Source organism: Hipposideros armiger, unplaced genomic scaffold, assembly GCF_001890085.2.
Source record: "Hipposideros armiger isolate ML-2016 unplaced genomic scaffold, ASM189008v1 scaffold_598, whole genome shotgun sequence".
Taxonomy (NCBI): domain Eukaryota; kingdom Metazoa; phylum Chordata; class Mammalia; order Chiroptera; family Hipposideridae; genus Hipposideros; species Hipposideros armiger.
In genome coordinates, this window is record NW_017731948.1 from 550,994 (window position 1) to 578,204 (window position 27,211).

Below are 27,211 nucleotides of genomic sequence, written 5' to 3' on the forward strand. Positions count from 1 at the left end.
CGGGGACCCCTGCGTGGGCCGGAGGCTCGCGGGAGGCCGCCGCTCCCGGCCGCTGCCGTCGCGGGCGGCGCGGTGCACGCACCTGGCTGGCGGCATCGCGCGGGGCCGTGGGTCCTCCGCCCGCCGTGGTGCAGGCGTCCGACCAGGTCCGGAGGCTTTGTGCGTGTCCCGGCTGCAGGGGGGGTGTTCCTGTCACCCGGGGCGGACGGGGGGGCGGGATGGAGGCCAGGGCTGTTGCCCAAGTTCCCCGCAGTGCCCGGGACCGCCCCACATGCTCCGGCCCCAAAAGTCAGTGCCGCGGGCGGGGGGTGGAGCGGCCCTGCCAAGTGGCCGGCTGCTCGGAGGGACCGCGCGGCGCCCGGGCTGCAGCCACCCCCGGCCCGCCAGCAGCTGCACGTGCACCCAGGCGCCTGCCTGCAAGTGGGGGCAGCACGCGCTGCAGTGCATCCGAGGGGCTTTTGCAGCCCTCGCCCGGGCGCTGCGCGCTCCCGTAGCCGTTTGGGGTCTGCCTGGAACTTCCGTCACCAGCTGAGTTCAAGCACAAGTTCAAAGAACACACTCCGTGCATGCAACGCTAGAGAGACCCGTCCCGAGGGCTCCCTGGAGCCTGACCTCACGGCTTGCAGAAGAAGGCTTCCTAGCGCTTTGTCAAACATGTCCGCATGGTTTTTTGGAGACGACTCACCCCGTGGCCGTGTGCCATAGGCATGCATTCGTCTCGTAAAAGCCATGCAAGGGCCAGGGGCACATGTTTGCATTCCTTAATTAAAACCAAAAGCTTAATTAAAACCAAAAGCACTGCAGCTCAGAGAGGTGGAGTTACTTGCCTGAGGTCACACAGCTCCCAAGGAGCAGAGCTGAGAAATGCTTTCAGACCCATCGGAGTCTAAATATAAATGATTGGCTCATCTCACACGGTGAGCATGACCTTGTCCCCTGCTGCTCTTTTGGCTTGGCGGTTCAGTAGTAATGAGCTGATTTTTTAAAAGGCCCACACACACAACTTTCTTTTTTTATGGACCCAGAGAGAAATACGGATGAATTCTTAAGGAAAAAAAGAAAAAGGAAAAAATCCCCATAGGGTCAGTAATTGGAGAGAACTGGTGTATGCTGCCACTAAATCCAGCATGACTCAATTTCAAAAAAGCTGCTGGGATTCCTAAGTATAGTTTGTAGACATGCGTTTTCCTGCTCAGGTGGTCAAGAAGTTAAATTGCCCAGTTCCTTACTTACCCTCTAATGAAAGGTCCAGAGAGTCTCATGAATTTTAATGCCAGCCGCGACGTGTCATTAAAATTAAATTTATTAAGCTTCTAAATGAGCGTGATGCTGCCTCTGGACTCTGCATTCCACACATAAGCCGTTCCCTGAAGGGATGAATGTGGCTTTCGGGGCGGTTCCCAGCTGAGGACCCCTCTTCGCTCGCGAAGGGCAAGTTGGAACGGTTTAGCACCTGACTCTGTTACCACCCAGTCCTCGGAACTGGTCAGAAAACCAAGCATTAGTAGCATTTGGCAAGATAAGACCTAGCTCTGCACCCCCCCTCCCCCTTTCCTGCCCTTTTTTTTTCTCCTTTCCTGTCCTTGTCCTTGGAGAAAACTTGGTCGCAAATTCACCTTTGCTCATTTGTGTTTTGTTTGTTTTGTTTTCATGAAAAGCCTTGCAGAAGGCTGCATTCCGGAACGCGCCTGTTTGCCTCATTTAATCGACCCAGTTCTGCTTTGATTCTTAGGTGCCTCACGGAAGTATATCTGGCGTGGGCATGAGGGTGCAGCCTGCGTGTAGAGGCAGGGCCGTGCTTCCGAATTTTCAGTGCCTTTCCCCAGGAAGCTCTGTGTCATTGTTGCCGGATACCTGATACACTATGCACGATACTCCACTCTTAGGGAAGTGAAATTGACAACAGATACCTGCATAGTACGGGCAAGCTCCTTTTAATCCAGGGGAATGAGGAAGTAAAGGGAGATTTTTGCAGCAGTGTTGACAGGATCAGGCGCCCTAGTGCTCTTGAATCGCGTGACGTGTTAGTTGTCCCTTCAAACAGAAAAGACACTTTTGGATTCTGCCTTTGTTGGCACAAGGTACCAGTCGGCTGTGATCTAGGTAATCATTTTTGGCTCTCAGAGGTCATTTAGAGGTAGAAGCAGGGACTGAAGTTATTTACGAACCGGCACAAGGTTTTGAAGGAAGAAGAAAGAGGACGCATATTAAACTATCTCAGCCCCTGGGTGGGGACGTTACCTAGTTCACGAATAATTGAAATCCGAAGCACAGGGCTGGGCCCATTCTCTTTAAAAACACCAGGAAGTTTGTTGTGTGACTCAGCAAGAACAGAAATAGGACCACGGAACATTTTCTAGCAGCAACGTTAGAAAACCGAAGGCACACAGAGGACAGGAACTTGAACGGTACCTTTTTGTTTCTAGCCTAACATCCCAACTATTGTCACACAGCATATATATAATCAGTGTAAAAAGTCACTGACGTTTTTTACATCCATTGTGGACGCCCAGCCTTGGAAATGCGTATTTGACAGCCCCAGCCCTTCTCAGGTCAGGTTAGCCACCTCTGTCCAGTGGCTACCACCGTGGGCCGCGTGGGGCCAGATCTGAGGACACGACGCATGATGTCTGCTCTTGGCAACGGGGCCACACAGAGGGTGGCTATTAAGAATGTTCAGAATTAGGGACTTTGGTCTGTGTAAAATGTGGCGTGTGTAAACTGTATTTTCGAGGTGTCTGAGACGGTCATGATTTAGAATCCTGAAAAAAAATCAGCCAAGAAAAGTAAGCTCAGTTTTAAAATTGTTTAAAAACATGAGCAGAACATAAGAAGGTAGATCTGTTAGGGGAGTGATGTTTGCGGCGTTGATTGCAATTGACCCCGTTTTCAGCAGTGCGCGCAGAAGGCAGGATTTCAGTGGGCGACAGACACGGGGCCTCCACATCGTAGAGCCGATGACCTGTTGCGTGCCTGTTCACACGCCCGTACCTTCCTCCTTGCCAAATCCTGCACTTGAGAGTTTGGAAGTGTCTGTTTGTCTGGGGCCCTGGATTCCGTCCCTATAAGCTCCTGGAGGGGCATGGACTCTGGTGGGCCTCTGAGCCCAGGAAGCCACTGGTGCACTGAACCCATTCGCAGCCGCGTCCAGGGTGGTGAGAATCCCGCGTCACGCGGCCCTGCTCGCCTCGCCTCAGCTCATTCAGACACTGACGCATCTGCAGGGCTGATGACAGAAATAGCGTTTTCTTATATAAATCAGGGCATGCCCTAGATTAAGTCTAGGAAGAACCACCGTGCTTTGTCGTTTGACCCCGCGCAAGACTTGTATGGGGTTTAGACGTGGAGCTGAGGGGCCTTTCGGGGTCCATTGGTGTTGTCACTGGATGTCACTCACTCCGTCCATTCGCTGAGGGCCTGGGCGCTTTCTCGGGAAGGCAGAGCAGAATAAGGGTGCCCGGGGTGCTCCTTGTGCAGGGATCCCCGTTGCAATGAGACCGTCCTTCCCAGCTGTTCATTTGGGAGACCGCCCGCTTGGGCTGTGTGCATCGTGGTCCGTTTCTGGGTGTGGGGCGGGTGCAGGGGGGCCTTTCACCTCTCCGCCCCGGGAGCTAACAGCACACACGAGGGCTTTATTTCACTTGCGTTGCTTGGTGACATGTGGTTCCTTCCCCGTTGATAAAGGAGCGGGCTGAAATGTGGAGGTCGGTGTGCGGGAGGCCTGCGGGCTGAGCAGGGCCCGCACGGAAGGGGCCCTGGCTTCAGCTTTTCCCAGCGCCCCGGAACCGGGTCGTCCTGCGTGGGGAGCTGCAAGGGCGTGTGGGATCCGGCGTGGCCCCTGGGAGGGCAGGACTCCTGTGTTCACATGAAGCGTCCAGAGTGAGATCTGCCGGGCTCTGGGAGAGGCAGCGGCCGTGAGGAAGCGGCCCCGCCGTGGACCCCCGTGGGGAAGCCCAGCTCTCTCTGCGCCTGCTTCCCGGTCCGAGTCCCCTCTTTTAACCAGCCATTCAGTGGTCCGCCATCCACCACAGCTGCTCCTGTTCCTAGAATCGCCGAGAAGGGGTGACGTGTACACTGCACAGTCCTGCAGATAAACAGGAGCTGCGGCCAGCGGCCAGCGTGACTAAACCGTCCCGCGGACTCCGGTCCGTGCACGTTCGCAGCCCTTTCCTCGCTGTCTCCTGGCTTCCTCGTCCTCACAGGCCGCCTTCATCTGGAGCCTTGGCCATGCGCATGGGGTGTAATCCTGGGGGGGCCGTCCTCATGCGCTCTTAGGAACCCAGTTTTTACTCAGCTGTAACCTTCCCCTTGAAAGGCTGTGTGTTGGGCATTCTTTGTCGTGATGGATGTGATGCACTGTTGACTTGGATATTTTTTGACGACTGTAATTGAAGTATCAGCTGTGTGCTGTCATTTTTCAGGGGTAGATGGAGATTTAATGTAGCGCTAAAGAGCAGGGGAAGGAACGCTCCCAGGAAACGTCCCCCGAAAGCACTCATTACATAGATGCCCAGCTGACCTGGCAGGCCTTTCGGATGAGATGTTTGCAAAGCGATCGGTACACAGCCTGTAGCTGGCAGGTACAGCAGCGTTATTCCGGAATGGGTTACGTTGGAAAGTACAGGTCCTACGGTCAGGCAGACGTGAGTACCGGTGACTAATAAATACAGCATTTGCCGTATTAAAATCTTCACTTAATTCGTTTACCACGGGAGGGGCAGGCTTGCTTTGATGGTGCACATACCTGGGGTTTAAAGTGCCTCCAGGACGTCTCGCGAGAATTTCCATGAAAACGTAATTAATGATCGCCGCACACGTACATTTCTGCTCAAGTCACTTTTTTCCCCTTCGCTTTGGCAAGACAGTCAGACAGGGGACCACGGCGATACCTGACCCCAGTTCCTTCCTGTGCTGTTTAACATGATTTTGCAGAAGAGGTTTAGTCATCGGGATATATTATGCAGCCCTTCTGTATATCGTTAGTATTTATTATTAGATCCAGTAAAGTAATACCTCCGCTTACGGAGCGGATGGCACTTCTGTGAAGTCGCCTGAAGGACTTGGCGTGTTTCTCTAATTGCATCTCTAATGCTGGAGAGTACACGCACTGCACCTGTCTTGATAGTTACAATTTTATGTTTCTAGGGAGTGGCCTGGGAGTAGAGCCGGGGTCCGGAATTCCAGGGTGAACGTTAACACTGGTCTCCATCGGTGTCGTAGTTTAGGGTTCGTTTTCAGGGGCCCGCAGGCATCGTTTCTTCTGTCCCGTGGGAATGACGTGGTCCCCCTTTTCCAGCTGATGTGCCCCCCTGGTCTGGGCTCCCGGCCCTGTCTTCCTCCAGGGAGCGAGCGCTTGCCCCCTTCCGTCGGAATTATTAGCTGCCGCTGATCCTTCTTTCTTCCCCCAGTGCTCATAGACCTCGGCGCACAGTAGGCTGAATGTATCATTGAAACGAAAACAGGAGCACCGCCTCAACCTCGGGGTCCCGCCATAGTGCATGTCTGTCCCCACTGAGAGCCATCTTCTGGAAAAAGCAGGTGACATCCCCCCTGCCCCGGCATAGCCCTGTCGGCGCTCCCTGCAAGCTGCCTCCCGCCCTACAGCGCACAGACGAGGGAGCAGTGCCTTCCTGTTAGCTGACCCAGTAGGCACGCTTCTCACATTTCTAGAACTTTCTGCATCACTTGCCCCTTCCGCACTCTGCCCTTGGGAATCTCTGTCATTGTCCTCACCGAGCCTTTGTTCCTCTCCTGTGTCCCCTCGGCCTTCCCCTTCCTCCTCCCTTCTGTGGGGGGCCCTGTGACTTGGCCGAGGACCCCGTCTCTCTCGGAGGCCTCTTGTGAACTCGCGGCTTCCGCCCGTGGTCTTGCTCTGACGACTGGCCTCTGGGGAACGCCGTCACCTGTCCCGTGAGCTTGCTGCACACTTCGCAGTGGCCGCTGGCCAGCCCAGCCGTAGCCGAGAGGCCCAGGGCAGCACTGGAGCACCGGGGGTCTTCCCTCCTCACCGACCTTCTCCCCGACATCCGAGGCCCCCCTGCCTTTCTAAGCCCTGCAGGGCCGTGTTTGTCTCATTCCAGCTGCTTTCAGTCTTTCCGCATCTGACAACAGTCAGTGTTGATCAAGACCCTTCAGCGCTGTTGACAGCACCTCACTCAGCCCCCAGCAAGCTGCCGGCACCCCGTTATGGCTGCTGGTGAGGGCACCCAGGCTCCCTGAGGTCAAGCGACTTCACTTCAGGGGCGCTGACTCCCAGGTGCCGCCTCGAGCCCTGGCCCACAGACAGACTCAGGTGTTCTCAGTGCAGAAGGAGCTTGGCGGCTGGTGAAGTTGGTTGCTCACGTGGCTGACGTTAGCATCTGAGTTCTGGGGCCCAGCAGATGCATTACATTTGGATGAAGAAAGCTTTGGTGAGAGGGTCGCCCTCACCAGGAATTGCCCCCTAGAATATCCCTGCTTTCCTTCGTCAGAGGAATTTGAGCATAACGTGGTCCCTCAGTGCTTTCCAAGGGAAAGAGTGCTCGTGCAGATAAAATCTCCCTGAGCTGTGTGCCCACGGTGTGGCGGCGGCTGTCTGCCTGCTGCTGGTAGTGGAGCTTGGATACCTGGTGATACGCAAACATGTGAGTCACCCCTGGGGTCAGCCAGGTGCCGCCCTGTGGACAGGCTCCCTCCTGAAAGCTGCAGCCCTATCGCCATAGCATCTCGTTAAACCAGTTGTGCTAATCTTGTTGGGATGACAGCAGCCTGGTAACCCCAGGTGAAGCTGTCTGCTGGGTCATTAGAGCAAACAGGGTAGCCCGCCCCCCCAGGGCAGTTCCAGTGGTTGAGAGCAGCTGGCCTGTGGCTGGGTCTGCAGATGGCTGAAGGCGGGTGGCACTGGCTGCTGCTGAGACTTTGTTTGGGGACGGAGCTCCCCGTTGAAAAGCAGTGTAAGGAAAGCTTGCTCGGACGTCTCCACGAGGGCTCTCGAGCACGGCGTTGTTCAGGGCTCGGCAACGGGCTGGTGCATTGATGAGCTGTAGGTTTTGTAGCACCAGGTGCTGACAGGTGCGCCGAGTGGCCAAACGCCGCCCCTGCGGAGGCTCCCCAGGACGCGTCAGGGTGCAGCGGGGTGCGTGTTCGGGGAAAGCAGACGTTTTCCCTCTCACTGCATTCTCCTTTCTCCATCCATCTGCTGAGCTGACCCAGATTCCTGCGCGCCGGGGGGAGGCGGAGGACGGAGGCTGGCGGCCCAGAGGGCCTCCCCAAGGAGAGGGTTTGTCCTGAGCTGCAGGTCGGGCTGCAGGAGGTGCTGAGGTGGAGGAGACGGATGCAGCTGTGCCGTGGGAAGGCCTGCGTGATGCGGAGCATGGCTGACGCTCAGGCACCGGGCGGGAGCCCGGCGAGGAGGCGGTTGTGGCTGGAGTCGGTTCTGGGGACTGTGGGAGCGTGGGCACCCAGATCAGTGCCCAGACGCGCTGTGCTTCTGGACAGAGGGCCCCCAATCAGTAAACGCCTGCTTGTTACAGCGGAGGGCAGATGTTACGGGACGTGGCGGGAAGCAGCCAGCTGGACCCCACGCCGTAGCCCCCTCCCTGCCTCCCTCCTCGCCACGGTCGGCTTTCGGTGCTGCGCCGACAGCCTGAGACTGGGAGCCAGACGAGAGCCGGGCCTGTGGTGTGGTGTGTGCCCTGTGGTCCTCCTGGGTCCTTAGCTGCTGTTGAGGAGATGGTGGGCTGTGGCTAATTGCATCCTGGCGCTGCGTTCACACGGCTTTGCTGTCTCTAATTATGTTCAAAGCAGTGGCTGCCAGAGTGCCGGGACCAAGGACAGTTCCTCCGTGAGAACTGCGCCCAGCGTGTCATGTCACCTGCGGGAGCTCAGGGTCCAGCTGCCATTAAACTCAGTTACCCGGTGCCACGGGTGCCAATTACAGAAAGGAGACGGGGGCTTGCGCTCAGAACGTAGACTCTCACCGCCTCGGTCATTCACGGAACCATCACCTTGGGCCCGCCCTTTAGTCTGAACGGGGTCCGGCCATTGTGCCTTTGCACCGACTCCAGCGCGGAAAGAAAGGGCCTGAAACCATGTAGGTGTGCGGTACCTGGCTCATCGGAACAGGTGTCCACAGACAGCGGTGGCATCAGTGGAGGCGACGCACACAGACCCACGCTGGGCACACCCTGCCTGTGCCTGCGGAGCTGATAGCCACGTGTCCCTGACCCCCTCTTACTGATACCAGGAAAGTGACCTGGGTGCCAGCTTGGCGCACGCGCAGCCGAGCTCTACCCCACGGGGGCAACTGCGCCTGCCGTTCGGTGTTGGGGGGACACGGGGTCTCGCCCCACCCTCCTGGCATCGCTGTCACACAGGGCATGGCACGTGCCGGTGCGCGGTGGTGCCCAAGACACGGCGTCCCTTCTGAGATCGCTGCTGGGCACTCGGGCTTTGAAAACCGACCCGCTGTTAGCCTTCCAGGTTCACAGACATACCTGTTCCCTGAACATTTACTATCTTCTCCTTCTGTCTACACATCTAGTAGATCTGAGCTAACAGGTCATGACACTGTTTGTTCATCAGCTTGAACACCTTTATGCTCCTTCAGCCATATTTATAAAGCTACTATATTTGTTCCCTGCTCAGGCCTTCCCTCAACGTAATTAACAGACGAAACCTCTTTGAAGAGCCCGTGATCACGTGAAGCCTAACAAAGGACGTTTATAAAAATGATTCCCGTCAAGTTGGCTTGACTGCTCCGTTAGAGTTCCCATCATGTCCCCTTGAACTGCCGGTGAAAATTAGTCATTGACGGGTGCGTTTAAAAGTTTATTTACAGCACTGTTGCCCCAAGAGGCCAAAGTCAATTAGAGTCCGAGTAATAAAATAATACACAGCACGCACACATGTACCCAGTGGTCTCCCTCCTCATAAACGTGTCTAGGACGTGCGGGTGCTGACAGGGTGCATGTCTGTTGGGGAGAACCCTTCCCCTCCCAGCCAGCGGAGGAGGTTCGCCTTTCTTAGCACGTGAGTGCCTTTCCACCCGAGTCATTGCTCTCTGCACCTGAGGAGGATCCTGAGCACTCACCATCCTTCCCAGCTCCGTGCTGTCCTCGGGAGGGATTCCAGTGCCGTATGATCCGTGCTGGCACCTGTCACGGACTTGTCTGACAGCAGCCCCTTCCAAGGCCACGGGCCCACGTGAGCCAGACTTAAATCGGCCTGAGGAGCCTGTGCCCTTTTACGGAGGAGGCCACCTCTCACCAGCGGTCACTGCCCAGCGCCTCCAAGCTCTCGAGTAAAAGTCAGCTGTTCCCTGACAACAGGAGTGAGCGTTTCTGACGCCCGGGCTCCCGGAGCCCCTGCAGACACTGGGGTGGAGGCGCTTGGTCAGTGAGCTCTATCTGTGGTTACCAGGCTTTGGCAGGGGGAGTGGGGGGGGGCCTTACTGCTTTTTGGGTTCTCCGCAGAAATCCTGGGCAGATTACATAAAAGCTGAGATGTGCGAGCCAATTTATGTTATGTACCCATAGAGGCTTTAAAACGGGGATCTTCATTTTCATGTCTGGGTGACGTGCCTTAGTCCCTCCCCCTATTGAACGAGACACCCGAGGACAGTTTTAACTGGTTGCTGTGGACTTTGAGTAGATGGAGATCTACAGCCCAGTGTCACGGGCTGAAGTGCATCGCCCCAAAACTGATGTGTGGCAGTCCTCACCCCCAGGACCTCCGAACCTGCCTATTTGCAGATGGAGGAGTTTAAAGAGGTAGTTACATTTAAATGGGGTGTTAGGGCGGGGCCCTGACCCATTAGAACTGTGTCCTTATAAGAGGAGGAGGTGAGGACACAGGCACACACAGAGGGACGGCCACGTGAGGACACGGGGAGCAGACGGCCGTCTGCACGCCCAGGAGAGAGGCCTCAGGGGTTGGGGGGGGTACCAGCCTGGGACACTGGATCTCGGACTCCAGTCTCCAGGACTGAGAAGGGCAAATGTCTGTGCTACTGTGTCGTGGCCGCCTGAGGAACTAAAGGCCCAGGGGTTTAGAATGTTTGATGCTCCAAAGGGATCGAGTGACCTGGGCCAACATTTCACAGATTTCCCAGGCCGACGGCCCAGGGCTGTGCCGGGAGTGGTCAGCCAGCACGACTGGGGCAGAAGACGTTTTTGGACTGTAACTCCTGTCACCTTTTTACAGTCGCGCTTCTGACAGTCCTCTACCCTCACCTGCCCACCCACACCCAGAATAAGTGAACAGAAATACAGCACAAGAGCTAAAGGAAGGACACCTGTGACGTGGGGGCACCGGCGCTGCTCCTCACGGCTCTGATCTCAGCGTGTCTGTCCGACTTCATAATGACTTCCTTGCTCTCCGTTAGAAGTACCTCTGGCCTTGCCTCCGCTGACGCGATCCCTGCTGGCCGTGCGTCCCGGCAGGCGCTCAGCAGGGCTGTCCATACACCAGTCGTAAGGGTGGACGTGGGGAGTTGACCGGAGGCTGCGGGAGGGAGGCCTGCAGTGGCACCGAAGCCCGTGAGGCTGGGTGCGGAAGAGCTTCTCTACCGTCTGTACATCCGTCTTGCATTTCACGAAAGACAGCGCTGGGTTTTGTTTATCCAGTGGCCGTAACACCACGGATTTGGAAATGGCACCTTGCAAGCCTGGGCATGGGGAAGGCAACTCCAGAGGGTTCAGCTATCTCGACGGGAAAAGCCACATCCATCTAGAACTCAGTGGTGCTTTCTCTCTTAAAATCTGAGGAGAATTTAAATTAGTGACGTTCACTCAATGGAAGTGTCACAATGTGTCTAAAAACAGAGATTAGTAAGATCTGTGCATGCGTGAAGATGACGTAGCAGTAACAGACTGCTTTCCCAGCTTGTCACACACAGCTTTGGAAACGGTCCGTAGCGGTCACTGGCCTTCAGTTGTTAGGGCACTGGTGCATGAGAAGTTAAAGATTTATTCTTTTTTCTTCTTTTTTTTTGTAAATCTGTTTGAGAGTCATTGTGCGACCAGGAAAAAAGAACAGATGTCTGAGAAAGTTTCTTATTATAGACGTTTTCTATATGTTGTTGCGGTAACAAGTTGCCACACACCCAGTGGCTTAAGACAACTCAGACGAGGGATGTTTCAGGTTGGGGCTCGGCAAGCTCAGGGCAGTCAGGTGGTGCTGATACTGGAGCTGTTTCCTTCTAGAGCAGCGATTCTCAACCTGTGGGTCGCGACCCCTTTGGGGGTCCAACGACCCTTTCACAGGGGTCGCCTAAGACCATCGGAGCACAAAAAGATATTTACATTACGATTCATAACAGTAGCAAAATGACAGTTACAGAGTAGCAACACAAATAATGTTATGGTTGGGGGTCACCACAACATGAGGCACTGTATTCAGGGGTCGCGGCATTAGGAAGGTGGAGAACCGCTGTTCTAGAGGCTGGCTGTCCAGGAGCAGTGGTCCCCTGCCTTTCCCAGGGGCTGCCTGCATGTCTGCTCACACCCCTCATCCTCATCTTCCAGTCCATCAACGCTTCACCTCTCTGGCCATTTTTTTTTTTTTTTTAACATAGGCATTTATAGCCATCAGCGTCCCCATAATCACGGCTTCCTTTGCATTCCCATGGGTTTTGGTATGATGTGTTTTCCTTTTCATTCATCCCAAAGTACCTTCGAATTCCCGTCGTCGCTTCCTCTGTGACCACTGACTCAGTAGCTGTGTGTGGTTTAATTTCCACATGGTTATGAGCTTCCGAAATTTTCTCCTGTTCTTCATTTCTAATTTCCTTTAACTTTCGTGTGGGGAAGTGCGCTGCGTGATTTCAGCGCTCTGAGACGCAGTTTCTGGTCCAGTACTTTGTCCTGTGGCACGTCCCGTGTGTGCTCGAGAAGGTGTGTGTGAAGGCCGGGTGCAGCGGTCCTTCCACGTCTGTGAAGTCTAGTGGGTGCACGGCGTTCCGGGACGGAAGGAGTTAACAATCAAGTCTTGCATTTGCTTGTTCATTTTCAGCCCAGGTCTTTTATCCATTATTGAAAGGGTGCTGTTCACGTCTCCAGCTATTGTTGAAATATCTCTTTCTCCCTTCAGTTTTGTCAGTGTTTGTCTTATGTACCCTGGGGCTCTGTTGCGAGGTTCAGACACGTTTATAATTGCTGCATCTTCCTGATGGAATGACTTCTTCGTCATTAGAACGTGTTTCTATTAAATCGCCTCGTTTTGTTTCTAGTAAACACGTTTGTCTTAAGCCTGCCCTGTGTGAGACAGCAGTCTGGCTCCCTTGGTTACTGTTGGCATGGCAGACCTTTTCTCTTATTTTACTTCCACCCTTTTGGCACCTTTCAGTCTAAAGTGTGTTTTGTAGACAGAGTATAGTTGGTTCATCATTTTCTTTCTTTGTTTTTTTTTTTTTAAATCCACTCTTCCAATTTTTACCTTGTAGTTGGGGTGTGGAACCATTTGCAGCTGACCCTTGAACCACTCAGGGATTGGGGTACCAACCCTCCCCCATGCAGTGGAAAATAAAGCCTTACTGATAACACGAACATTGGTTAACACGCTTCATATGTTATATGTATTATATATACTGTATTCTTACACTACAGTAACCTAGAGGAAAACTATTAAGAAAATCACAAGGAACAGAAAATGCATTGACATCATTTATTGAAAAACACCTGCATGTGAGTGGACCCATGCTGTTCACTCCCACATCGTTCAAGGGGCGGCTGTGATACGAGGCCGTTACGGATAAGGCAGGATTTCTGTATGGCGTTTTGTGATTTGTTTCCTGTGTGTCTTATTTTTCCCTTGATTCCTCCATTGCTTTCTTCATTACATTAACTAGGTATTACCGAGTTTGCCACTTTAATTCTCTTGTCATTTCTTTTAGTATATATGTACATATATATGTGTATGTATATTTAGTTGTTTTCTTGGCTTTTGCTCTGGGGATTACAGTCAGCATCCTAACTTACAGCACTTGTTGGCGTGAATGCCAGCTTCAGTAAGCGGTGTACAGAACTGCCCCCGCGTGGCATGTCCCCTCCCCCTGTGTAGTGCGGTCATTGTCATAAAGATCGCATCCTTACGCGTCATGTGCCGAGATTTGTAATTATTGCCGTATGCAGTTGTCTTTTAAATCAAGAGAAAACGAGATGGACAGACGCAACAAACGCATCTTGCTGTTTATGACCCCCGATGGACAAAATCACCCGCCCCCACTTACGAGGCATCGTTTTAAGGCACTAAAAATGCAGCGTTCCAGCATCACTCTTGTCCATGTCATTTTAAAGTACTTGAGCGTGATTTAGAAAGATTGCCAAAGAAAATTTTTAAATTGGCCATTGGATAATGAGCCAAAAAAACAAACACTTGTGCATAACAGGTATTGCCTTTTTAAGTAGTATTTCCAAACCTTGCTTGATGATATTTTCTGAAACAAAAAATAAAGTAAAAATCTATAATTCCTGGGCTACATGCCACCTTCAAGCTCTTCAGTTTTGGTGTCGTGAGCTCTATTCAAATACTCAAAATAGTGCTGGGAAGGAAAATGCATACAAAACCATGAGGTCACACTGGGAGCAGCCTCAGGTAAACGTGACGTGGGGAGAAGCCTTTTAGGGGACGGTCCTTGAGTGTGCTTTTACCCCTATTCAGTGTTGCTGTCTTAAATGGGCTGCTAGGTACCTCGGGTTTGCAAACTGTGAATACGCTCCCTACGCTGTGCCTTCCCAATATTCTTTGATTTGCCAGTGGGCGGTCAGAATGCAGATTTGAAGGTGCTGTGTGTGTGTGTGTGTGTGTGTGTGTGTGTGTGTGTGGTCTTTCCAGATCCTCCCCAGGAAAGGAGGGGCCTCCCCACCCCTCCTGCTCTGCACACTCAGGCCCCCCTGCCCGGCATGGCTTACACAGAAGCTGCGACAGCACCCACGACCGATCCGGCCCAGATTCCAAAACGGGGGTGGGAGGGAGTAGAGAATGCGATGGCTTAGAGTGCTGGCCGCCTCCTTAGAGGAAACAGGAGAGCAGTGTTTCATCAGCGTCCACACCCTCTGCGGTTCTGCTGTGAGAGGCAGGCCGTGGAGGAAGCAGGTGGTAGGAAAGGGGGCCGTGAGTCCTGGGCGTCTGCGCCTAGAACATCTGATTGGAAAAGCCTGTTTTCTGTGTGTGACTGACCTCCTGCTAAGGCGTGCTTTTCAAAAGAGAACAGCCTGCATGTCAATAGCATGTAGCCATAGTACGCAGTGTCCGGCTAGTCTCCATCCGGGTTCTTTCTTCTGTGTCAGGTATCTCAGCTTGAACGAATGAATGAAAACCATGATTTTAACCCCATTGTAACCCCAGTGTCTGCAGGATTTGAGACTTACTCTCCTTTGGACAGCTTCACTGGAAGATCTGGCAGCTTTCTTGGATGTACACACCCAGACCGGCGACTTGGTCCTGCCCCTGCCATCACAGGGCTGCAGGGGGCGTGGGAGTGGGCCGCCCTGCTCTGTGCTCTGCAGGGAACCTGGCCCCCAACCCTTCCCCACACGTGCCTGCCCCTCCCCGGCCCCTTCGCCACGCTGCGCACCCACCTGGGCTCCTTTCTGGCTGAGCAGCTCCTGTGTTTCCGTGGACGTGGACGGGACGGGGCAGGGAGCCAGGGGTTCTGCTCTTCTCTTAAATGACCCCTTCCAGCCCACCTGCCCCATAATTAAACGTGACAGAGGCGTGGAGCCGGCTCTGCGCGGATGTGGGCGTGGGCGGATGAGGCGCAAAGCTGCATGGAGTGCGTGGACTGTCCTGTGGGTGATTTTCCGCCTGTGGGAGATACGCTCCCCGCTCGGCTGCACATGGCCTCCGGTCCTGCAGGATGGGGCAGTCCGTTGTGGGCAAGGCTACCTGTACTTGGAGAACGTAAAGATTCAGCGTTGGTGGCGTCAGCGGATTTCCTCAGCAACAATATAGAAGGGACGTTTTCAGAAGGAAAGTGCAGCGGTCCCAGGAAGCTGTGGTGACACTGGACCTCAGGGGCAGTGTCCAGTGCAGTGTGGTCAGTGTTCGCCTGGCGTTACCTGACACCATCTCCACACTCAGGGTAACGGATGTTTCCACCACCCCTGAGTTTCCTTGGGCCCCCGCCCCCACAATCCCGCCTGTCCCCGGGTAGCTGCCAGCCTGCTCGTGAAACTGTCGTAGGTCACTTTGTACTTGCTGGAATTTCATACGGAATCGTGCAGTCTGTATTCCTTTTTTGTCTTTCGCTGAGCGTCATTTTTTGGAAACTCTGTTGTTGTGTGTGCCAGTAGTTTCCCCCGCTTGTATCGCTAGTGGTTATGCCCTAGGCGGGCATGGCCTGAGCTTTTTAAGAAACTACTGAACGGCTTTCTGCCGTGGCTTTTGGATTGGGCTGTGCATTAGTTTCTTGTTGCTGCTGTAACAAATGATCACTAACCTAGTGGCGAAAAGCAACACAGATGGGTTATCTTACAGTTCTGGAGGCCGGAAGTCCAAAACCCGGCTTGCTGGGCCACAGTGACGGTGCTGCCAGAGCCGCATTCCTTCAGGACGCGCTAGGGGACAGTTTGCTTTCCTGCCTTCTCCAGCTTCTAGGGTCCCCGCACTCTGGTGGCCCCACATCACCCAACCCCTGCTCCTGTCTCCAGTCCCCCCTGAGCCTGCCCCCTGTGTCCCTCTTCCGAGGACCCTTGTGACTCCATCGGGTTCACCAGATACTCCAGGGCAGCGTCCCCATCTCAGGCCCTAACTCATTCACACCTGCAGAGTCCCCCTTGGCCACATAACGTCACGTTGACTGCGTCTGGGCACTAGGGCGAGAGCATCTTGGGGGCTGTTGTGCGTCTACTACAGGCTGTTTTTCTCATTGCTGAGTTGTCAAGTGCAGCTCTCTGTTGTGCATACAGGCCATGCGTGTGTGTGTGCGCGCGCGCATGCACGGTAAACGTTTTCTCTCGGTCGCGTGCCTCTGTTGTCTTGCTGGGGTCCTTGCGTTGTGACGAAAGCCCGTTTATCTATATGCGCCTTGCTGGCCTTACTGCTTGTGTCGTGTGTATGAGAACCACGTACAACCCGCAGTCCCCAGCACGTCCTCCTGTGTTTTCTTGGGGGGGCTTTACAGTTTGGGTTTTACATCCAGGGTTACGGTGCTAAAATCTTCATTTTTTTTCCCCCCAGTATACAGATAGCTTCCATATAGATATGTGTGACCCAGCAACATGTGTCGAACCACTTCATTTTGAAAATGAGTTTTTAAGCCTTCATATGCTGACCAGAAAAAAAAAAGCCCTTAGCGCAATACCCATGCCCATTAAATGCCATCATTGATAATGCCAGTGGCTTATGCTAAATGCCAATCAAAGGTTTTCATTTACAAACGCTCACTCAGTTAAGTGACCATTACTGATCTCTATTTTAAGCCGTCCCATTACAGTTCGGAGCGGATACCTTAGGGCCACGGGAAACGATCCGCCAAATACTTCAGAAAGCAGGCCAGCTTCTCACGGGCAGCACCTGTTGCTGGCCGCCTAGTTCCGTGCCTGTTAGCGATTCGTTTCAGGCTTGCCCCGTCCTGGGCACCAGGACGCACTGTGTGCACGGCCAGGCCCAATCGTGACGGTTGAACAGCTGCCGCAGAGGCCACGGGCGTCTGCTTGTAGCCCCGTGTCCGGGCGCCCAGGGCATGGCCGTGGACGCAGGCGGAAGCCTGGGGGGTGCCCGTGGGGACGAAGCCACAGTGTCCCTGGAGGACAGACCGCCACCCTTCCCTGCGCTCCGCACTGCTGGGCATCAGGTTCGGCTTCTTGGGCTCCAGGTCCCTGGGTTTCTCTGAGGGTGACTTTTCAGCAGGTCTTCAGCTGAGAAACATTCTGATTTATCTACTGACATTTTCTTAATCACGTTGTTTGCGATGCCCCCTGTCCTTTGCAGCATGTGACTTCATGTTTTTCAGCACACATTCATGCACTGTTCAGTTCTGAGTGCAGATTTCTGTCATTTCGCGATGACTGCTTGGGTCTCAGTTTGTCACATTTTTCTCAGCGCCTGTCACATAGGTACCCAATAAAGATTTGCTTATTTGGATCGATCCTGTTTCAAGCGAGTGTCATTCTGTCCACCGAGATTGGTACCTCATGGCTTAGAACTGTTCACCTCTGACTCTAGTCAGTGCTGTTGGGCTGCATTTTCTTCTGTAGCACAAGGTGTTTCCAGTTATGAATGCTTGTCCCAGAGGGACCTCTGTGCTGTCATTGGAAACGGGGGCTCAGTTTTAATATGGGGGAAAAATACGTTTGCGGTTGCTTTGGGTTCTTGTTTATATCACTGTGTATGCTTTCCGGTGTCCAAAGCATGAATGAAATAGTGTGCGCACAGCACTGGTCAGCCGGCGCTCATGGGTGCCAGCTCAGCACCAGCAGGAATCCCCGGGCTGGGGCGCAGTGACAGGGAACCTGTGTTCAGCTGTGACACAGCTTAGCTGTGGGGCGGCCCCTGGAAAGCCGTCCCCTGCCCATTTCCAATGCCTGTGGCCGACGGGCTCCCTCTGTAGCAGGGCCGAAAACACTGCCCGTTCTCCTCTGCAGGGTCTCCCTTTACTGCCACACGTGGAAGGGCGCTTGGTGACTGCGGACTGCCTGCTTCCTCCCACGCCCACCCCTGTCAGACGGGGCCTCTTCACACCCCCTGCCTGCCCTCCGAGTGTGTGAAGCCGTGCTCCTCCACCCGGGGTGACCGGTGCCTTCAGCGGACACGCTGTCCGGTCCATACAGGCGGCCGGCTTTGACAGGCTGGCAGACACACGGGCCAGCTGGCCCTGGCCGGGAGGCGCCTGGAGCCGCTCAGCGCCAGACGCCAGCACCGCGTCAGGACCTGGGCTCGGTGCTGCGGTCCCGGAACGGGAGGAGCGGCATTCAGCTGCGGTGGCCCACGGTGACCTTGCCAGTCAGCGTTTGCCATTCGCGTTCCAGGGATTCCTGAGTGAGCTGGGGTCAGAAAGCGGAGAAGAGCCCGAGGCCAGCCCGGGTATCGGATGGGACCGGTCCTGGTGGCTCCCGCTGCTGAGTCTCAGCTCCGTTCTTAGGACAGCTGTGCCCTGACCACACAGCCCAGTCTGGGAAACGGGCTCTTCTTTTGTGACGGAGGCCTTCGTCGGACGGGACATGCTCTCACCAGCGGAAATCGAGGACCCCCTGCTGATTGTACCACTCGCACATGTGTTCGTTTTCATGTGAGCTGGTCTCCGAACAAGGCCACCCATGTCACCTGGTCCCTCCTGCTCCATGGCCCCAGTCCCAGAGATGGCTCCTTCTCTCGGTTTGCACTGAGAGACTGAGGGACCAATGGACTCATCCTTGGAATAGTGTATGTTCCCTTAAGCTGCCTGTGTTTTTGTCCCAACATACATGTGTCTTCAAAAAAAAAATAGGCTTATTGGATGTCTTTAAAGGGGAGTGTCCTTGCCACACCTGTCACCAGTAAGCCCACTGTTCCGTTGCCATCGCATCTGTGATGTGATGCTGTGTCACCCGGGTGTGCCGCCCTCGCTAACTCCTATAACCCCCCCCCCCAGCTAACGGGACTTGTTCGCTGCAGCCCACTTGAGAGAGAATGGGGCCAAGTCGAGACTTGTTGCGTTTAAAACCTTGCTTTCCTTGCAGACACGTGGACACAGCTCTGAGTGGGGGGTGAGGGGAGGAAACGGAAAGAAATGACAGTTCAGGTAGTAAGGGGATGTAAGAGGCAGGAGAGCATCACTATTGGGACTCATGTCATTGTGGATTATTTTGTCTTTAATTTCTACTAGTGAGTCTATAAGGGGAATCGTTCAAATCACGCTTTCCTGGCCAAGCCGCCGTGCTGCTTACAGTCACTGACGACAGAGCTCAGGGCTTCAGCGAGAAGAGAACGTGAGGGCGTCAGGTCTCTCTGTGGCGCACGCCCGTGTCTCCTGGGGGGTTAGGTCGGTGGGTGCTCAGTGCTGGGCCCCCCAGCTCATGACGGCAGAGAGGGGCTGAGCCCTGAGGCTGTTGCTCCAGGGGCCGCACCTTCAGAACCAGCGGATTAGGGAAAACTGTCTCAGGTGAACAAAATCAGTGAGTTAAAACAAAAATATCTGTTTACAGTTGTCACTGCCTACTGTGGACTGGCAGAATGGCTCAGAAAAAGGACAGCACCACGGTCACCAAAGTGTACTGGACGCGGGGTTTTTATTATTAAAGCCGTTTCACGTTTAAAATACGCAGTGATCACCACATTCAGAAACATGGCCGGTGACAGACAGCTCGCAGTGGGTTGCGCTTATCTGCCACATTGTGACCGTTTGATTTTGGCTCCAGATGGGCCCTTGGTGTGGAAATGGATTTTATATCATTTTCTTTAAGTTTCTTTTTTTTTTTTTGGTTTTGCTTTTAGATATATTTTTTTATTTTTATTTTTTTTAAGTTTCAGGCGGATTTTGTGCCTCTGAGGAACTAACCTATCTGTAGCACACAACAGGGCTTTAGATTGCCCCCTCCCCTAGTTTTATAATTGGACATTAGAAAAGTAAGACTATTTTCAAGATATGTTGACTTTTGAGAAAAGTGTTAAAATGCTCCAGGTGTGTGCAAGCTAAGCTAGGTGTCCGCTGGCCAGCAAGCCGTATTCACCGTGGGTTCCGAATGCCTTTCTAAGCCTGGGGTGCCAGTTCTGTTTCTGTTTCTAATTACCATTTTAAAGAAGTGTTAGGAGAGGTGTGTTCTGTGATATAGACGCATCTGGGGGGTCTTGGGGCAGCCCCCATAATCAAACGCGTTGATCTTTCTATAGGGACACGTGTGATACATTCAGGGTGTGATGAATAGTCGTCAAAACCGTCTCCTGCCAGTGCGAGTCAGACTTAGCTGCGGAGTGAAAACTCCAGTTTCCAGAAGTTTCTGGCCTATGGCAGTGAGGACCAGGCTTCCTGTTCCTGTCCCAGGCTGGGAGGTTAGCTCACCAGTGTCTGTCCTTAGAAGGAGGCTAAGCGTAGAGGCCGCCGGTTGCAGCTTCCTCCAGGGGTCGGGATGCCGTCGGTAACAGTCTAAGGGACTTAAACTCGAGCGCCTTCCACCGCCCCACCTGGGCACCAGGCGTGCCCACGCTCACGGTGACGGGACCCCCCACCCTGTGGCCGGGGTCCCAGGTGCCCGTCCCCATCTGCCGGTGGAAGGTTGAGAACCGCTGCTCTGCAGCTTTCTGTGACTGCAGCGTGCGGGACGCAGAGCCCAGCTCCCTGGGAACAGTATTCCAGGAGCAAGTGCAAAAGCGGGGGCCCCTGAGCTGGGGGCACGCGCCTGCGGCAGCGTGGCACAGCCCTTCCGTGCTCTCTCCGTGTAGTTTAGCTTCGGGACACTTGTTTGCTGTCAGAAGGCTGCCCCCTTCATTTTAAGGACGACCGTCATCAGCTGGCATGGTCGTTGTCGGATCTGAGCAGTTCTTTAATGACTTGCTTAGATCCTCACGTGCTCTGCTGAGGATTTGGGGTGATTTTATGTCAATTGGGAAGAAAAGGGGCGGTCCGCACAGGGGCTGACGACAGGTAGAGCCCCACAGCTCTGTGCCTTTGACTTGACAAGCGCTACGACATTTTAACCTTTTATACAAACACCGTTGAAAGCATTTTGAAAGGGTGTAGCTATCGTTCTGTCTTTGGAATTTGTTTCCTTCACACTCCTTTCTGCCCGGCCGCTTGCTTGAGCCGGAGCCCCTGAAGGGCATCTGCTGGCTCCTGTCCTCACGGCTGCTCTTTGCTTTGCAAACCCAGCTGCAGCCGCTCGCCTGCTCGGGGCCTGCAGTTTCCTCTTGTCAGAGCCTCTCCCTCCCTCCCTCCCTCCCTCCCTCCCTCTCTCTGTCTCTCTCTCTCTCTCAAAATACTGTCTCAGGAAGAAGAAGTGGCTAGGCACCATGACTCCATTTTTACATCTCCTTGCGGGAAAACCTGTGACGAGCCATGGAAGTCGCTCCGCTCTTTTCAGGAACCGTGATTGGGTCACACTGTGCCGTTTCCGTCTAGAACGTGTACCGTTCATGCGGCTTCGTGACCGGTGGCTGCGCCCTGATGCCACAGCCAGGACAGGCGGTCGGCCTCCTCTGGCACGGGAGCTGGCGTTTCTGTCCGAGTGCCTGTGTGCCCGCTTCTCAGGCTGTGCGAGGACAGCCCCGTCCGTCCCCTCTCGGGTCCCCGACGCCCTGTGTCCGCGCCACGGGCATCAGGAAGGTGAGGCCCAGCACGGGCCTCCTGCCAGAGCCCGCCAGCTTCCCTGTGGGCACCGAGCTGCTGCTCCCCACAAGCGCAAGCCCCGCCTGGCCTAGCTGGCATTGCAGCGGTTGCCTTGGAGACAGTCCCCGTGTTTCAGGGCCGCGGGTCATTGCCCACGCGGCCTCCTGGCACGGCGCTTGGACGTTCGCGGGCTGCCAGGGAGCGGATGTGCCTGGGCCCAGCATCAGGGGAGTGAAGATGACCTGGCAGCGGCAGCCGGCCGTGGCAGCCCTGTCACACAGCCGGGTACTGATGGCATTAGCTCTGGCGGTGCTGTTTGTACACTAAATGTAAGTATACAAAAAGAAAACATACATCTAAATACATGGAAATCGAGCGCTGGGTATAACATTGTATCAAGTTCACCATTGTACGTATTGATGGTGTTAAAGCTGCTATTATCAGTGGTGCCGTTTGCCTCATGTTTGCCTGAAGGGGGGGCCAGGGAGGTGAGCGATGCTGCCTGAGGCGGTACCCCTAGAAAGTGTCCCTGTGGCCTCTAACTGCAAGGCCCACCTCCCACCTGACATGGTACGGGCTTGGCAGATAACAGAAAATGTCTGTACTTGTCTCTTCCCCCCCAGTTCCTGGCACAGTGCTCCTAAAACCCTGGTAGTTTCCTAACGATACGAGCACCGGGAGCCTCTTTGGTTCTAACGTTTGGGCTTTGATCCCAGTTCCTCACACGGCTCCTGAGTCCCTTGGGATTTCCTGGGCGACAGAAACATCTTTTGTTCTGTTGAGGTGACTCTCGGGGGGGCTTCTGGATTGAGGCTGGTCACCAGAAAGACCAAGCCCTGGTCAGAAGCTTGGAACTTGCGGGACGCTCCCCCCCACCCCTCCACCCCCTCACCCCCATTCTCCAGAGAGGGGCGGAGAGTCAGTAATGGCCGAGGTCGCCCACGGGACGAAGCTGCTGTAAAAATCCCAGTAGGATGGGGTTCTCCCGGGTTGGTGCCCACGTGGAGGTGATGGAGGTGATGGGACGGGGTGGGCCCACAGGGGACCTGGGAGCACCAGGCCCTGCTCCATCTAGCGCCCACCCCCCCACTTACCCTACGCGCCTCTTCCACTGGGTGTTTAGCTGTATCCTTTTATCATAAACAGGTAGACAAGTGAAGTCAGCTGTTGCCCTGAATTCTGAGCTGCTCTAGCAAATTAATCAAACCTGTGGCGGGCGTCCTAGGAGCCTTCGATGTATAGCTGGTTGGAAGCCCAGGTGACAACCTGGACTTGTCACCGACATCTGAAGTTTGTGTGTGTTGTGGGGAGGGGGGCGGTTATGTGGGACTGAGCCCTTCACCTGGGGGATCAGATATGCCGGCGCTGGACAGGTAGTGTCAGAGCTGAGTTAAATAGTAGCACAGCAGCTGGCAGTGTCCCCAACAGCAGAGGGCCACATGCAGACCCTGTGTGCTGCTGCCTTCAGGCACGTGTGGGAATGCCAGGTGAGGACGACGTGGATGTCGGGGTGGAGTCGTGACCCCAAGTGCACATTTCCTCACTTGCGTACCCGGGTGTATAGGACAGCTGTGCTGTAGGCTTTATTTCCCTCCCGGTGTTGACCTTTGCAGATCACAGGTGTGGAGATCCAGTGACCCGTACAGGTGTGCACCGCCACCCGGGACTCCGCTAGAGCGCGCGCCCTGAACATGACCTCCTGTGTGTATACATGCATGCGTGTCCGGGACAGCCTCGGTGTTGCCGTGCACGCGTCCTGAACGTCTCCCCATGTTCGTCTCCCTCCTTCCTGCAGACACGGAGCGGCTGTATTCCATAGTGTTCCAGGACGTCTGCGGGCGCTACAACAAGAACTACACCTGGGACGTGAAGTCCCTGGTCATGGGCAAGAAGGCTCCGGAAGCCGCGCAGATCATCGTAGACGTCCTGCAGCTGCCCATGTCCAAAGAGGAACTGCTGGCCGAGACCCAGGCCAAGCTGCAAGACGTGTTCCCCACAGCCGCGCTCATGCCAGGTGCGTGCCCCTTGCCGTCGGCAGGGCTGTGTGTGCAGGGGACAGGCCTGCCACCCCACCCGGTGACGTGGCGTCCAGCGCACGCCCGCTGCCGCCTCGCGTCTCCGCACTGCTTGCAAACAGCCCCTCTTGCTGGAGGCTCACAAGCTCCCTGGGAAGAGTTTGCACACACTCGGGGCCCCATTCAATCTGCCTTTCAGGGGGCTCTTAAAATCACCTGCATGCTTTTCCCCGAGTCCCTAAGCACCAACCCATGGGACGTCGGTGTGTGCTGGTGTTCCTTAAAAGTCGTGTTCACGACAGCATTGCTTCCGAGTTCAACTTCAGTAGGCGGCTCTGCCTTTGTCTTTTCAAAATCAGGGTCAGGCTGAATGTTGCAGCCGCTCTTCAGACTTTGAGGAGTTGATCAACAAGCAGGTAGATTTCCCCGCGAAGCTTCTGGTTTTCGTGTCAAGCTAAAGGCATAATCCATTTTTAATGTGTCTCTGTGCATGCCCTCACCACTCCCTTCGCTTGTTTCCGTGGGATGGAAAGTTGACGTGTTCTCTCTCGGGGCTTGTTAGCTGAACATGGATCGGAACTGACTCGCCTGCTGTGTCTCGCTAGAAGTGACGAGGTCAAGAATGTTCTAGATTGCAGGACCACAAAAACCGCTTAAACATGCAGTCCTAGTTTAAGATGCTCCCAGGAAGAAAGGTGAATACTCAGCCTTTAGAATTCTTGGTGAGGGGGCAGAACATTTGCAGTAGTCACGGTAGTAATTCTGAATTTACAATCCCGTAAGTATGAATTACAGTCATCTCTGAAACACGTTGTTACTTATATTTATACGTCTGTCCAAAGGCGCAGGTTGTATATCCCGGGAGCTAGAGAAGTCCCCCCGAAGGACGGCCCGCTGCTCCAAGGCCTGTGTGTGGGAAAGTCGGGGGGCTGTCCTGGGTGCACACACACTGGTCCCCACAGCCGTAATGACAGGGACACGTGCAGACAGCTGGTTGTTTTAAAAAAACACACAAGAAACACACAGCTGAAAACTTGCCATCTGCCTCGTTTCTAAGTGCACGGGTCAGTGGCGTTACGGGAATTCACATCGCTCCGGAACCAGCACCGCCCTTTAATGCCTGTTCATCCTGCGACACTGACCCTCTGTCCCCTTAGACAGTACGCCCCGCTGCTCCTGGCGCCCGCCGAGCACATCCTGTGTCTGGGACATAACCGGACTCCCGTGGGTCCCTCCTCTGAGAGGAGCTGTGCAGCGTTGTCCTGTGGCAGCTGCCTTTTGACGCTAGCACCATGGCCGGGGCGTTCGTCGGTGCGGTGGCACGCTGCAGGCTTTTCTCCCATTGTAAGACCGTGCAGCATCCCACTGTGTGGACAGACCGGATTTTATCTCTTCATCTGTCGTCCATTGACACGCGAGTCGTGTCCTGCTCTTGGTTATTGTGAATCACGCCGCAGCGACCATGGGGATGCAGGCGTCTCTGAGATCCTGCCTTCAGTTTTTTTGGGGTGTATATCCGGAGGACGGGGGTTGTTGGAGTCCGTGGTCATTCTATTTATAATCTTTTGGGGAACCACCATACTGGTTTCCATTGTGACAGCACCACTTCATTTTCCCTCCAGTGGGGAATCTCTCCACATCCTCACCAGCACTTGTTATTTTCTGTGTTTTTTCTTTTCTTTTCTTTTTTTGACAGTATCTATCCAAATGCATGTGAAGCGATTACTCCTTATGGTTTTGATTTGCATTTCTCCAAGGACTCATGAGGCGGGGCATCCTTTCAGATGCTGGGGGCGATCTGTACGACTTTGTAAAACTGTCTATTAGACTCCTTTGCCCCCTTTTTTTTTTTCTTTTTTTGACGGGGGGAATTCTTTTGGTTGAGTTCTAGGAATTCTTTCTATATTCTGGATATAAACCCCTTATCAGATCATACGATTTGAAACTATTTTCTTCCATATCGTGGGCTGCCTTTCACTCTGTTGATTGTGTCCTTTGAGACACAAAACTTCTTAAGTTCCATGTCGTTCCATTTGGCTACTTTTGCTCTGGAGTGTGCTTTTTATGTCATATCGAAGACATCATTACAAAGTCCAGGGTCCTAAAGCTTTCTCCCTATGTTTTCCTTTAGGTATTTTACAGATTTACATCTTTTTTTTTCTAGGTCTTTAGTCCATTTTAAGTTAATTTTTGTATATGGTATGAAGCAAGGATCCAACTTCCCATTTTTTTCTTTTCTTTTTATTTTATTTTTATTTTTTAGCATGTGGCTCTTCAGTGACTCCCTATTAAATGGTCTTGGTACCCTTGCGAGAGATCACTTGAACATGTACGTGAGGGTTTAGTTCTAGGCTCTCTGTTCTGTTTCATTGGTCTGTATCTGCCTTTTATACCACCAGCACATTCTTTTGTTTACTATAGCTTTGTAATGTATTCAGCATGCAAATATTCTATTTCTTCTTGGTTTACCCAGCCGTACAAGGGGTTTTCTGTCTAGATTTTTTGTCCCCTTTAATATTTAATTAAAGTTTATTGGGGTAACAATTGTTAGTAAAGTTACATAGGTTTTAGGTGTGCAGTTAGTTCTGTTATACATCATCTATGTATCACACTGTGTGTTCACCACCCAGAGTCAGTTCTCCTTCCATCACCATATATTTATTTGATCCTATATTCTAAGATACACTTGAGATGTGTTACTATAGTTCCAAGAAAACACATCTTATCCCACTAGTGGGATAGTTTGGCTAGGATGCTCGTAAGTCTACAGTATGAAATTTACCTGCTGATCCAATCAGTGTAATGGTCACATTTGGCTCTCCCAGTGACCCAATATCAGTTAAGAAAGGTGCCAATCATAGATAATCATAGATCATTAAATCCGGAAGCCTCCAGCCCCGCAGTGAGTCAGGAGCTAGTTCTGTAGACCGGCTAGTCCTGCAGACTTTACCTGGATGACTTCTTTCCCAGCCACCTCTCAACCTCTCCCACGTGAGAGGGTTAAGGGGCTATTTAATTAGTTTGATTCTTGACTCTTGCTTTTCAGCAGGAGTTGTTTCATGTGTGTGTACTTACTGTAACCTTGACAAGCCTTACAGAGCAGAGTAGGCACTCACTAGTGATTCCAGAGTCTGTCTGTGAAAATAGGAGCTCCTTTCCACAAACCACACACAGAACTGGGAGGTGAACAAACCATGAGAAGACTCCAGGAGTGTAAAGAAAAGCCCAAGATAACTCGGCACTGGAGAAATGTAAAATCACTCTGGGATGTGGGGTCAGACCCGGGACCGAGGTCAGAGGAGGCCGCATAGGTATCCTGGAAGGATTGGGGCGAGACACAGTGATGAGAATCCTCCTGCTGAAGGGAAGGGTGGAGGACAATGTCGCCCTGATTGTAGAGAAGAAACACAGTGCACAGACCCATGGATCCAGACACATTTTCCCACAGGATTTCTGTCAATGATATGCCAGTCACAAGAACAGTAATAAACGAGGTCAACTTGTGTATCCTGAAAGGACACACTTTGCCCGCTGTTTTCCATTCCTTCTACATTCTTCCATCGCTGCTGTTACCTGAGCCCGACCTTTCACTGGAAAGCTGACCGCCTGGAGCCCTGCGAGCAGTGAGGAGATGCAGCAAAGATTGCCGCTGTCCTCTGTCTAGGTCCTGGCGTTCATTTTATTCACTTACTGCTCTGTTCCCAGTGTTCAACTGTGGACGATAACATAATCCTTGATGTTTATGTCTTTTCTTTCTGAGGGTATCTTCTGGTAGAATATTTCAGGTTCCGGAAGTCACTTTGAGCTTATTAGAAAAGAAGGCTGCCAGTAGAGAGGGTGTATTATTAATTCAACATCATTCATTTTCCCATGCTTTTAAGGTGAGAGCTGTAGCCTATACAGGTGTTTAGCAAGATAAATTGGAGGAAGGTATGGCCAGTCACCTGGGAAAGCAGTCCCTGATTATGATGCAGGG

General features: G+C 53.4%; 2 protein-coding genes across 5 annotated transcripts in view; one reads left to right on the forward strand and one right to left on the reverse strand.

The window, feature by feature from the left end:
- Window positions 1–2,404, reverse strand: part of STS (steroid sulfatase) — a 170,851-nt gene extending 168,447 nt beyond the window's left edge. Inside the window, exon 1 of the mRNA XM_019624647.1 lies at window positions 83–2,404. The gene's annotated coding sequence lies outside the window, so the exon portion shown is untranslated. The remainder of the gene's footprint in view (window positions 1–82) is intronic.
- The window catches only part of PUDP (pseudouridine 5'-phosphatase), a 142,324-nt gene that overhangs the window by 595 nt on the left and 114,518 nt on the right, over window positions 1–27,211 (forward strand). For 2 of the 4 annotated variants that reach the window (XM_019624649.1, XM_019624652.1), the window contains exon 2: window positions 23,016–23,234. The exons of 1 other annotated variant lie outside the window; for it this stretch is intronic. In XM_019624649.1, coding sequence (XP_019480194.1) covers window positions 23,016–23,234 — 219 coding nt within the window. Of the gene's footprint in view, window positions 1–22,531; window positions 22,922–23,015; window positions 23,235–27,211 lie in introns of those variants that run through there. One more of the 4 variants, XM_019624650.1, reaches the window with a different exon arrangement.